This window comes from Vollenhovia emeryi, unplaced genomic scaffold (genome assembly GCF_000949405.1).
Source record: "Vollenhovia emeryi isolate VEMERY1.0 unplaced genomic scaffold, V.emery_V1.0 DF939224.1, whole genome shotgun sequence".
NCBI lineage: Eukaryota > Metazoa > Arthropoda > Insecta > Hymenoptera > Formicidae > Vollenhovia > Vollenhovia emeryi.
The window spans coordinates 570,685-583,382 of NW_011967142.1; the positions used below are offsets into that span (position 1 = coordinate 570,685).

At 39.7% G+C, this 12,698-nt stretch overlaps 1 protein-coding gene across 1 annotated transcript; it reads right to left on the bottom strand.

The window, feature by feature from the left end:
* Window positions 1–2,909: 2,909 nt before the first annotated feature.
* LOC105560723 (elastin-like) lies at window positions 2,910–5,220 on the bottom strand. Its single transcript, XM_012010081.1, has 2 exons — window positions 5,179–5,220; window positions 2,910–4,768 (listed from the first exon to the last, which is right to left on the bottom strand). Exons 1-2 carry the CDS (start codon window positions 5,191–5,193, stop codon window positions 3,497–3,499), a joined length of 1,287 nt encoding a protein of 428 aa, XP_011865471.1. The 5' UTR covers window positions 5,194–5,220; the 3' UTR covers window positions 2,910–3,496.
* Window positions 5,221–12,698: the final 7,478 nt, after the last annotated feature.

A 12,698-nucleotide genomic window follows, 5' to 3' on the forward strand; every position in this document is an offset into this window, starting at 1 on the left:
GATATTGCTATGCGCACATCTCGCCACGCGCTCGAATTGGGCGGTAGGCCGGCCTAAGACAACGATTTTTAATAATTAATTACTCGTTAACTATTGCAAAATGGTACAGGACTTTTCCGTTCATCTCGATCCGTTCTATCTTCTCAAAAATTTTGTCGGATATGGAAAGACTCACCCTGTATATTTCAAGCTATTGATTAAAAGTTTAACGAAACGAAATAGTGTACTTGCTATGGCTTCTACTTTTGACGTAAAGAATTTAGATGCCGCTTGACAAATATAAAAAAAATCGAGTCATGTTTTACATCAAATTGCTTTTTTTTTATTCTGACATATTGATATTATCTCCCTCTGCATTGATAGCATCTTTCTTGCACGCGCCACTTTATATTTGAACAAGAATATTAATCTTTACGTGTAAAATCGCTGCTGTACGGAAGTTAGGTGCGCGTTGTTATACGAAATGTGCATTATGTTGACGCAAGTGAATCGCGCGGCTTTGATCCCTGAAACTAAATAATACCGTTTACACAGACTTCAAAGTGAATCGTAGCCCAGCATAAATACATTTGTGTAATCTCGACAAAACGATCCCCGCGTTTTTGCCAAGAGTATTTTGGGACGGAAATTCGAACGTAAATGCGAAATTAAATTTAAAAAAATATATATACCGAATCGAAAAGTGTTTTTCCGTTCTCCTCGATATGATTTTGCAAAAAGAATGAAGATTTGCAATGGGACGCTATATTCAATACTATTATACATCGACGCAAATGAAAACGGTGCATTGTAATGGAAATGTTTCGCGGTAATATTTTCAGTTCGTTGAGCAAAATTGTTTTAAAACAGTTAGAGTGTACACAAAAATATTTTTTTTCATGTTTAGCGATGAGACGCGATTTTTTCGACGATTCGTTTCGCTACAGACGGAAAAACTACCGCTTTGTACGCAATGTTGTACGGACGAGCAAAACCGACTATTTATTCGATCAAACCCTGTGAAATGAATCAGCTGAATCAATATGTACAAACAAGATGTAAATGGTACCTCAAAGTACAATAAATTAGTGTGTGACGATCTGTCAATATATCGCATGCTTGTTTTCTACAGTTGTTAATTTTATTGTCGGAGACACGGAGATTCGTTACTATTTACAACGTAACGTATGCTGCAATATACAGAAGTCATCCCATTTCCTCGCTCCATTTCCGCGAGATATGTGTACAGTAATACTTTCTGTAGAAAATTAGAAAGATTGCGCTAACTAAACTAAAAACCTCGTTTCTCAGCTAAATGCAGAATCTTATCTACCTACATATTTAAAGATGAAATCGTTGCAGATGCTTGTTTTAATTTGGCTTTTATAATATAGTTTTATTTAAAAAATTGCTATTAAAAACATATTATAAACAGCATTTGTTTCTTGATTGTTTCAGGTGAGTTTGGCATTATTCAATTACACTCTAAATATGGTTCATCGTACCGTAAGTTGTATTGATTTCTATTTTAATCATTACGATGTTACGATTATTGCATGGCGCCGAGTTTTGTGGTTGATAAGAGAGATCTCTGTTCTTCTTATCAGTAGCATTATGTCGGTACGGCAGACATCTGAATGATAGTGCATAGTATCGACGGTTACATTCTCTTATCAACCGTGGTGACTGTAGTTGATGACAAATGGATATACAGTGAAGTTCTTCGGAACGATTATAACAACTTTTGACATAAAGCGCAAATGTTTTTTTAAATAATATTTAAATCATGTGCTCCTTTAAATATGAATGTCGGATATCGGTAATATTGCTCGTAAAAGGGATAATAATTAACGCAAGGTAATGGAAGCGAGCCAGAAATTTTATTGAAAGCTTCAAACGGTAATGTCCATTTCTTGCGTATCACCGTGGACTTATCTCGTTCCCGTATCTTACACGAAAACGTTATTACACGATAGCTTATCAAACGTTATCATTTATAGGACGAGTAGATATTTTACTCACATTATAGAGAAAGAGAGAGACTTTACCAATAATAATTTCTAATTATTATACTTAAAAGTTGGTTGTGAAAATTTTATTTTATAAATTTACAAACTATTTTACGTATCAAATAATACGTAAATTACGTAAAAAAAAACTATGTAGCATTACTTTATTACACTACAGGAAATTTGTTCTTCCATCATTTTTATCATAATTAAAATTAATAAATAACTACGTGTGAATTTATCAAATTTAAATCAATAATAAATTAATGTGGTTCTTAATATCTGTAAGTATAATTATTTCTAATTGTTAAAACACGATGATAGTGCGTGTATTTACATATTTAAATTTTGTAACTTACAATATTGTATGTAATTTTATTTTATTTTATGCATTTACAAAAGTAATTGAAGATTTGTGCTTCAATTGGTAGAAAGATAAAAATGTAAAGATAATTGAAATATTTTGTCTGATGGAACCAAGTTTTCTGTTCGATGTTCTTTATTCTGACTACATAGAAAAATCGATTTGCGCTTTGTTTAGTCACAAAGCTCTGATTTGCGTCCAGCTTGCAAGCATCGTGTGACGCGAAAGAAACTTTGTGACGTCATTCCTCCCACCTTGCAAAATGCTGCTATAGTCAATTGCATCGATTTCATTGTATGTGCTTGCAGGGACACTTCCATTTTGATTCCACAGGGGGATGGGTGACACATGTTATTTTTCTGACCTTTTTATTTAATCTCGCTTTATCGAGAAGTCCGTAACTTAGGCAAATTTCTACGAACGTTGTAATTTCATGTTTGACGACAAAGGCAAAAAAAATTTCTCTTAAAAAAAACTTATAGACGTTCTGACAAAAAGAATATCACGCGTAATATTGCGCTTTTGAGACGCAGCTCCTTGAAATTGTTAATATTATTCAGACCTCGGTTTCGCATTTCACATTTTTACACACTTCTATTCTTAGATTAATTGGTACGGTAATTCTTTTTTTTTATTATATAGGTAGGAGATTAATGAAGTACTCTTTTTTAACTTTTTTAATTTTATTCGATAAGATTTACAAAGGGCACATCTAAATTATGGGACTAGAGAGAAATGTCGGGTTTTGTTTTAGAAAATACTATAAAACAATCGTGTATCGAAACACTGATGTTGAGAACATATTGATCAAAAAATTTGTAGTAGAAGGAAGATAACTGTTCAGATCTCTGGTAATTATTATTAACATCAATTATTAACATAATTATTTAACAAAAAGATGTAACACATTAGAGAATATTAGGGATCTGAATAATTATCTCAAGTGATAGAGAGCCGTGGTACAATCGCATAACTGTAATTAACATAATACAGCTAAATAACGACTCTGTGAGTACGGTAGAAAAATAGAAATTTATTCGACAACGTACATAACACAATTAGTATTTTGCACGTTCGATCCGTGAATGAGGTTCGAGAAGCGCCTTAAAAGACACACGTCCAATCGAGTTGTTAGCTTGAGAGTTTACCACTTCTTGAACGGTGCCGAATGTATGTATCCGCCATCGAGAGCGTCGTGGTTCGCTATGATCGGGCCGGTGGCTCCCAGAGCCGGGGCCACGCCGCTGAATCCAACATGTTCGATGCCGCTGCCAAGGTGTTCCACACCGCTTGAGATGACGCCGCCGTCCACCAAGTGGCCGGTGCTAAAACCGGTGCCCAGTCCGGTGGCCAGTCCAGTGCCAGATACTAGAGTCGCACCCGAGATTGGGACTCCCACACTGCCGGCTCCGACGTATTCGTGTCCGGCTGCGATTCCAGACGCGATGCCAACGGTTGACGGTATGACGGCCGACGATACACCGAGGGTCGACGGTATACCGATGGTTGACGGTACACCGATGGTCGACGGTACACCGAGGGTCGACGGTATAACGCCGACGGTCGATGGGATGACGCTAACTTGTGGCACGGAGACCGGAACATGTTTCGTGACAGAGAATGGAACGGCTACCGGGTGCGCTACTGGAACTGGCACGGGCTGTGGCACGCGTACTTCGACGGGCTGTGGTACCGGTACCGGATAGGGACGGTCGACCTTTACGGGCACGTGGCGAGTGACTGGGATGGGTACTGGTTGCGCCACTGGGACGGGATAGGGACGATCGACTTTGACGGGTACGGGATGTGGGACGGGCACGTGTTTGGTCACTTCGACGGGGACTGGCTGCGGCACCGGCACCGGCACTTGGACCTCGCGGTGCACAGTGAGGCCGGTGATGCGCTCGGTTTTGGCGTGCGCAACGCTGGGAATAGCAATGCCACCGATGCCGTATGCGGCGGTATGATGAGCACCATCGATGACGGGGCTGCCGTAGTAACCTCCGTAAGCACCTCCGTAACCTCCGTAACCTCCGTAAGCACCTCCGTAACCGTATCCCAGCCCGGAACCGTAGGCGGAAGCCAGGCTGTTACCCACGGTGATTCCTGAGAGTCCAGACCCGATTATCTTCGTGCCGTATTTAGCCGGGTATGCACCCAGGCCGTAACCGTAACCGCCGTAACCGCCATAACCGCCGTAACCGCTGTAGCCTAGACCATAGCCGCCTAGACCATAGCCGCCTAGACCATAGCCGCTTAGACCATAGCCGCCTAGACCATAGCCGCCGCCTAGACCGTAGGTTGAGATACCGCCTAGACCGTAGCCGAGATCACCTGTCAATAGACTCCGTTTGTCATGTTTCTTCGGCTCTTCCTTATTTTCAGCGGCCAACACAGCGGTTGCCAACAGCACAATCTACACATTTTTAAGGAAGAAAAAACAATAGATTAATACACTTCTAAAAGTATTATTAATTTTTTTTTAATTAAAGGTGCGGCGTCCGAATTGGGCAGAAAGCTCAACAGACATTGTTTTTATGTATAATTTTTAATTTTATTTCATCTTAGTGCTCGTCGTTGCTGCTAATTAACATAATTAGATAATCTAATATTTTTATGGCTACATAACTCTTTTAGAGCATGTGCGTAGTACAGTTTATGAAATGACTATACAATTTCATCTATGAGAATAAAGCGAGCTCTAGCATTTCTGAAGCAACTGAATAATGATACGAGATATTATTAAAGTGTAGATAAGTACGGCAGTGAATAATCGCCTTTGTGCACCAGTCTGCGCGTACGCATTAGAAATTGCCTTCCACTTACCGCGAAGCACCTCATTGTATCTTGTGGTAGTTTTGGATCGAGTGTGCCATCAGTCCGGTCAGTCGGCGTTTTTATACGAAATGCTCAGTTCACGATGTATGCGATTACTTTCACTGAAGCGACAAGGAACACGCCCTGCTCCGCGATCCGCGCACCTCCCAATTATTTTTTCTGCGACCGGTCGGTCGGTTGGTCGTTCGGTTGGTCCATCCCGATTCTCCGATCTGACGTAACAGCCAACGCCGCCGTGGCAAACTTGCTCTCGAAACGGGTCCGATTCCGCATTATTACGCGGGCTGTTACGTGCGTAATTGTCTACACCGGCGTGTATATCAGTATAACACCACTTCGTTTCCTCGTTTAATTCTTTTTGCAAAGGGCTAACTTTTACCAGTCGGTGCGCGATACAACGCTCGCGGCAAGTGTCCAAAATCAGGGCCGATCGATGTGGTAACGTAACGCTGGACCCGCAGCAAAAGAGCGATACAATTTTTCCCAACGAATGGATACATAGATATTACACAACATGATATATTGAGGATCGTTCCTTCTGCTCCTCTGTAGATTTTTTTTTACGCGGAATAATAGTCGACCTAATTGCAAGCTATAAAGCGTAATTCAATATTCATCATTTTAAAGGGGAAGTGGGGATTGGATTTAAACAATTTTATTTAAGATTCTAAGAGGATTTTGTTTTACAAGATTTTAAAATTGGACACTCTCCTTATCACTTGTTAATCTCTTTCTTATTCATAGAGAGAATCTTTGTTAACTAAATTAATAATATTTATTTAAATTGCAATTAAATGGTATATTAAAGCGGTTCTTAATTTCAAAATCTTATAACTTGATGTTTCACGTATATAAAACGGCACCTGATTTACATATTTTCGAGGTCCCAATCAATTCTTTTTAAATACGTATCTACGTCACACAAAGCCGGCATATGTATACATATAGATATATGCATATATTGTGTATAGAAACGTGACAAATTCAAGACATTATCCATTTTAATAGTGATTATTTTTGCGATTCGACGGAATATAAATTGCTTGATTCTCGCATACAACCGGAACTCGGAGAAGTTGTCCGAGCCTTCTAAAATATTTATTAGTGCCGTATTCTGCAAACATTTATTATCGTGTTGCGATGCGACGACAGACACGTAGCTGGAAAATGCCATGGACAAAAATCGAGTTACCCTTTAACGAGAAATTAACAGGTTTTTCACTGGTTGTTTTTCACATTTCGCGTATACTTCGCATTGGTGAATAAAAATTTACGATGTCTAATTTTCACTTGACAGAGATCGACGCGACAGCGTTTCTATTTTGCACCAAAAAATGGTTGCGAAATAACTAGCTGTTTTTAAAAGTCAGCCACGGGGTATTTTCTCATATTGCACAATTCGGTATAAACCGTATTTCCATAGTGCAACATGGATCTACACGTCGCGAAATAATTCGCAGCTCGGAGATTTGTAACCGTATAGATTTTCGTCTTAAGAATTGCCTCGACTAAGATGCCCGTCCCGCCGCACGCATCGCGCCGATTTTCAGAAAGTGCTTTATATTCATGATGCGCATTTCCGCGAAGATGCGCTTTATTGAAATTGCACGACGGGGTGTGCCGCAGATGTAAATTGTATCGTAACGTTGCCATCTACCGCGTCTCACCACAGGAGTATTCGGCATTTGCAGATTGTTTTTGCTCGCGCGTGGAATTCCGTAAAAGGAAACAATTAAGACATTCGAGACTCCGCCCGACGATTTTATTTTATTTTATTTTTTTGCGACTCTACGCGCCGAGTGCAAACGATGTAACGAAAATGCCAACTTAGAGTTCGGCTGTCGAAATAAAATACTGGTTTTTACCCCACGAGGGCGAATTTATTTTAATTTATAGAAAACAATATATCACACTTGTCCTATAAATAAGCCAACTGCTAATGCTAATGATGTTTGTCGCGTTAACAGATTTTATTGGCTTTTTTTTATTGTTCCTTTGCGCGATGTGAATAGCGCATTAATTCTTCTCATTAATTTTTTACTGGGCCACGTCGATACTGATCGCGTTTAGCCTGTGGTTTGAGAGAATTCGCGTATTGCAAAGAAATGACGATATTCTGCAACGGCTACGAAATATTATTCCGCGATTTTAGCACTTCCATATGTATAATATAATCCCCCCCCTTTCGCGCGGCGATAAAATTTTCACATTGCCTACTTTGGATGCTGCGAACCGCAAGGTAGGAGACGAAGGAAAGAGAAGCGCGTTACTACGGAAAAATACGAGGACGATAAAATAGGAGCGCCCTATTCCTGTGCTGTCTCTTCTCCCGAACCGCCCCCTGATTTCCTACGGGAATCCCGGCGAAGTTTATGACACCGACCGATCGTCGATGGCTCAATCGATTTTGCCGGTAGCCCTTTAACGCGGGTTATTGCCCTCCTATTTTATCTCGGTAGCTTCGGTCGCCTTAAGTAAGCTCGTTATCTAAGAGTACGAGAGCGAGGTACTTGAGGTACTTTTCGTCAAAAGGCTTTTAATAATTTATTCCTGAGAAAATAATATTCTTCCATTAAGTGTAAATTTTACTGCCTTGCGCGAAATGGCTTCGAACCAATAGCAATAATTGAATTTCGTTAGTTTTCAGAGAAATGACGGTTTTAAATAATTTAGAAAAAAGAAATACTGCAATCGCGGACGGTGCTTACGGTATATTTAAATTACTTTAATAATGAAATATGAATTTATTTAAATTGAAAGAATAAATCACAGAGTTTTGCATATTTAAACATCATCAATTATAAATTTCAACATTAATAATCGTTGGGATTATTTTTACGATATGTTATTTACGTTCAGTCTTTTTTCATTCACGGTTTAGACGGTTGACAATTAAAACATGTAGAATAATGCCTTTTGTACGCACATGTGAAAACATTGCTCAATTTAACACCTTAATTGTATAAGCGTTATACATAAAAATATATTTGAAAAATGCAAATATTTAATACATATATGACTTGGTGCAATGATTTGATGTCTTGTTGCACTCCTCGTATTTGCTATTTACACATATGAAGTATTGTCGCAAAAAATATCGAATAATTCACTATCTATTTGCAAGATATAATATACATAATAAATATTATACGTTTACATTAGCTGGACATCAGTCTCGATTCGGCTTTAATTGAATAAATAGGCGTTTATGTATTGCTTGCTAATTTTTGCGCGAAAATTGACATGCAGGAAATACACAATGGACACGATGTCGACGTTACAGGATTGAAAGGGGTTGAATCACCCTTTTAGCATCGGCCGATTGGATGGAATCGTGGATGCATTAACAATAGGTGTATAACGTAATAGTCGGGGCTCATGAATATGAAAATTTCTCGCCGCTGGCCATTTTGATTAACAATCGCGATAGGACAAGTTTCGGCATTACGACTGCGCGATACAGCGCCGGGCAAGTGCAATAGTATTCGATTCACACAGTCTCGTCGAATCGCGGAATGAATAATTCGTCCGCGATCGATCGCGTAAAATGGTAGTTCTTGAATATCGCAGGAGACCCGCAGCCGTAATTCTCCATCGTATTCTCGATCGCGCATATTATAAAAGATCGAACGTGCAGATCACTCTCGAGGGTGCAATATCCTGTAAATCGGCAAAGCATTACGCGATTAGCGTAGAATAATGATAAAACTACGCGATATACGCGAAGTAAAGAAGATAACTTGTAGTTGTCCCCTTTTTAATTTTCTTTTTTATGTACATATAAATATTTGACTGCCTTTTCTTTCTCTCTCTTTTGGTGCATCTTGAGGAGCTGTCACTAAAGAAAATATGATGCCGTTATTGAAATTTTACATTCTCGTATACATATTTATTCGATGATATGGGCCTTCGTAAAAATGTATTTTTTATACGTTACAAATGCATCGAATTGCACGAGCGATTGTCGTAAATCTGTCGCGACGGTCGCGATAAAAAGAAATTCCACCGAAGAAAGAGGTACTGGCGAACGTTTCCTCGAGGAAAACGGGAAGCAGAGAAATACCACCTCTTGCAGCAAAAGATTGACGAGATTCTACCGGTTGTGTCATTGTGCAAGCTCTCGATCTTTCGGTTCCGGTCCCGTATTCAAAAGTAAAACGATTGAAAGGTAGACGTTACCTAACGGTATGCAACTGAGCCGGTTTGTTACCACGTGCGTTCGCCCCTTTCCTCTCAGAAGCGTAATGAGTCATTTCGAAATTGCAAGTGTAAGCGTTTTCTGTTACGTCGTTGCAGTCGAAGTTCAGGGTATGCATTACGCAAACAAACCTTCGTGAAATCGTGCAAAGAGTTCGTCGTTCGTTTTATCGCTCAGGTTGTTATCGAAAAGAAGCTACTAATAACGGTACGAGAGTACATTGTTGTAATATTCTAGTAAAAATATTATATTTATATACGCGTATAATACACGGATAGAAAAAGAAATGTAGCTGTAGTAGCTAAAAACTGCACGTGGTAAATAAATTTCAGTTGTAAAATATGGACAGCTAATATTTAGTTGCGACAGCTAAATGTTTTGCTACTGTGCCTATTGCATTAGGTGCGACAGCAAGCCATAATTAGCTACGGTAGCAAAAAAATGTTTTTAGTGTGTAGTAAAGATATAACATTTTAATAGCAATAGTTTTTTAAAATGACTTTTAAACTTTGCTCTGCAAATGTTGTCCTATTCCACCGCGATGTCTTGCGCTGCAGTAAATTATATCTGGACTCGAAATGAGTTGAACATTTCGTTTTTACGTTTCACAAAGAAGTTTCTCTAGAAAAACGAGTTGGCCTTTACGCCAAATAAGATATTATGCACCGGTGCGAAGCTAAAATGATGTACAGCACATACGCTGTACCATGCGAGAAAAGAGATTGTAGGATCAAAAGTAGTGCAAAATACACGGCGCTTATTCGGCGCAATGAATATTTTGGAATTTATACGAGATATCCGTGGAAAATGTGGTTGCGATATGCAGTAAATATGCGACGTGAATATGGCCGAAACTTCAGAAACTCGGTATCGTGAATCCGCATCATCATCATCAGCGAGAAATAGGATATTTACAAGTCTAGTGGAGTGTCGTAACTTCTGAGGATCGCTAAATCCGCTGCAAATGTAGAAAGGCAGATATAAAAGTTATGAAACGTAGGAGTTGCAGGACTCGTTTTTGTCGAATAAAGTCAAAAATATTCCGCGCGAAGGCTGTGAAAGATACCGCGAACATAATTCGAAGTTAACTTCAAAGGTCTTAAATACCAAGCACGGCGAAGGAATTTCCGGTTTAACTACGATATAAATTACGCAATAATAGTATCTCCCATCCGCAGATATAATTTATTTATTAAGTACTTAAATGGCTCGGGAATCGCCGTTCGACCGATCCTCGATTATTATGCAAATTACAGCCAGCTAGAAATGCTTCGAATTAGCATACGTTACGCAATATTATTTTACTCAGTTCTGTACCGATTATAGGATGTTGCGCCTTTTATGAAAATTCGGCTGCTTTATGAGAAACGCTGCTTATGCAGCGGTCGAAGTTGATGCATGTTGAAACGATTATCTATAATAAGAATATACTTTCGCCGAGTATCGGCGCGCACCGGGCTATCAGTCAAAACTTGCTCGTTCATATTTCGTGATCGTAATCACTAGAATTACTTAACATATATATATTCTCTCTCTCTCTCTCTCTCTCTCTCTCACATCTTACATATTGAGTTTCCCATGGATGTAACATGTCTCTTTTCTTTGTCGGTCCTTTTCTCTTTTTCTTACCTTACGTCATATATAACTTACATCCGTGCTAAAAGTTTAAATCTCCATAGTTAATTTTCTCCTGATAATAAAACTCTTTAGTACTTCCTTCTTTCCTTCTCAAAGTCAATTTTTATGGCGTAAGTAACACGCGTGAATTACACCTGACGATTTAGCCTTGGAAGATTTTAAACATTTTGCTGAGTCTTCTGTAATATGAATCTCGTAATTACAACATATTTTAATTAATATCATCTCGCGGTGAAAGGATAAATGTTATTGCACGTTCGTTTTCAATTTGCCGAATGACATTGTTCTCGTCATATCCGGAAGGTCGTATTCTTCATTTCGATCGCTAGTTTATTGTAACTATTTTCGAACTTTACCGCTGGAATATCTACCGTATTTTGTTACGTGTAATCGCGGTATCGAGTGCGGCGCTCGTGGCTTTTATACTGTTGCAGTTTGATCTCGTTATTTCGGACAATTCAGAAACCATTGGTTGCAACGGGTCGCAAAAAAAGAGTCGGCCATTTCAAATCCACTGGATTTATGTCGTCATAGATGTATATATGTGCGATATAGTTTGCAATGCGCGTGTACCGAAAAACTTGCGGAAAAAAAACTCGAATGAAGGCGCGTCTCCGCGTTCCGGCATAGCGAAAGCTGCTTCTATATTCGTGATGTAAAATCGCGAAATACATCGGCGACGAAAATGAAGAGTGTATCGCAAACGCGAATAAACGCAAGATCGAGATGGCGAATACATGCAAATGTATGCAAACGATAAATATATGTCATGCTGACGTTACACGACGTTGCACAAATGATTTCACAATAATTGATTTCAATAGAATTAAAATATGTCGAGGACTTTCGAGATATGTCGGGGCACTAAGGGTGTCGTTTCGCATCTCGCGTAACGATGTCATATCGCTTGTCACGGGCCAACGTCTGCTCGTTCAGCTTCCTTCACCGGCAACTTCGGCCGACACGTCTCTCACGGCCGACTCTCTCCTAGTTTCGCGAAATTATGCGCCGCGCGAACACCGAGGTGCACCGTGTCGTCGCGTTGTCTGTTAGTGACGATTGCACGTCCGCGAAACGGCGGGGTCCGCCGGGATGCAGGACGGCTTGCAGCTAACCTCCCGCTCTGTGACAATGTCGCGCGACACGAAGGCCAGTTGCACAGATTGCCAGAGACACGCCGAGGCCTCCGCCGTCCCGTTCGCGTCGCCTATCCCCGTCGACGCGATACGAGTCGAGCTGAACGAACCGGAAAGATCGGTCCGACCGGTGTCGAGTTTCGTCGCGACCACTTGCGCATCCGATACGGACGGTTGGTTTGGGAGAGACATTAATCTTAGAACTGTTAGAATTCGATCTGCGAGAACGCCATGTGCTAACTTTAAAACTGAATAGTTAACGCAGCAATGCCTCCCATACTTAGTATTTTCTTCTGGACTTTGACAAGTTACTCTAAAAGATTGGAGAAAATTAGGATTAGGTTAATTGTCTCGTGTTCTTAAAGAGGATAATTGTATCGGTGCTCCGTTGAACTCTAATTAAAGTTAGGAAGAAACTTCTTTTCTCTTTTTTTTCCGCATTTTATTAAATCCTCTATTACATTTTCTACAAGTCCGCAGGATTTTCAGAAATATTTTATTGTGTTTCAAACGGTTATTAGTTTATTCGTTACTTT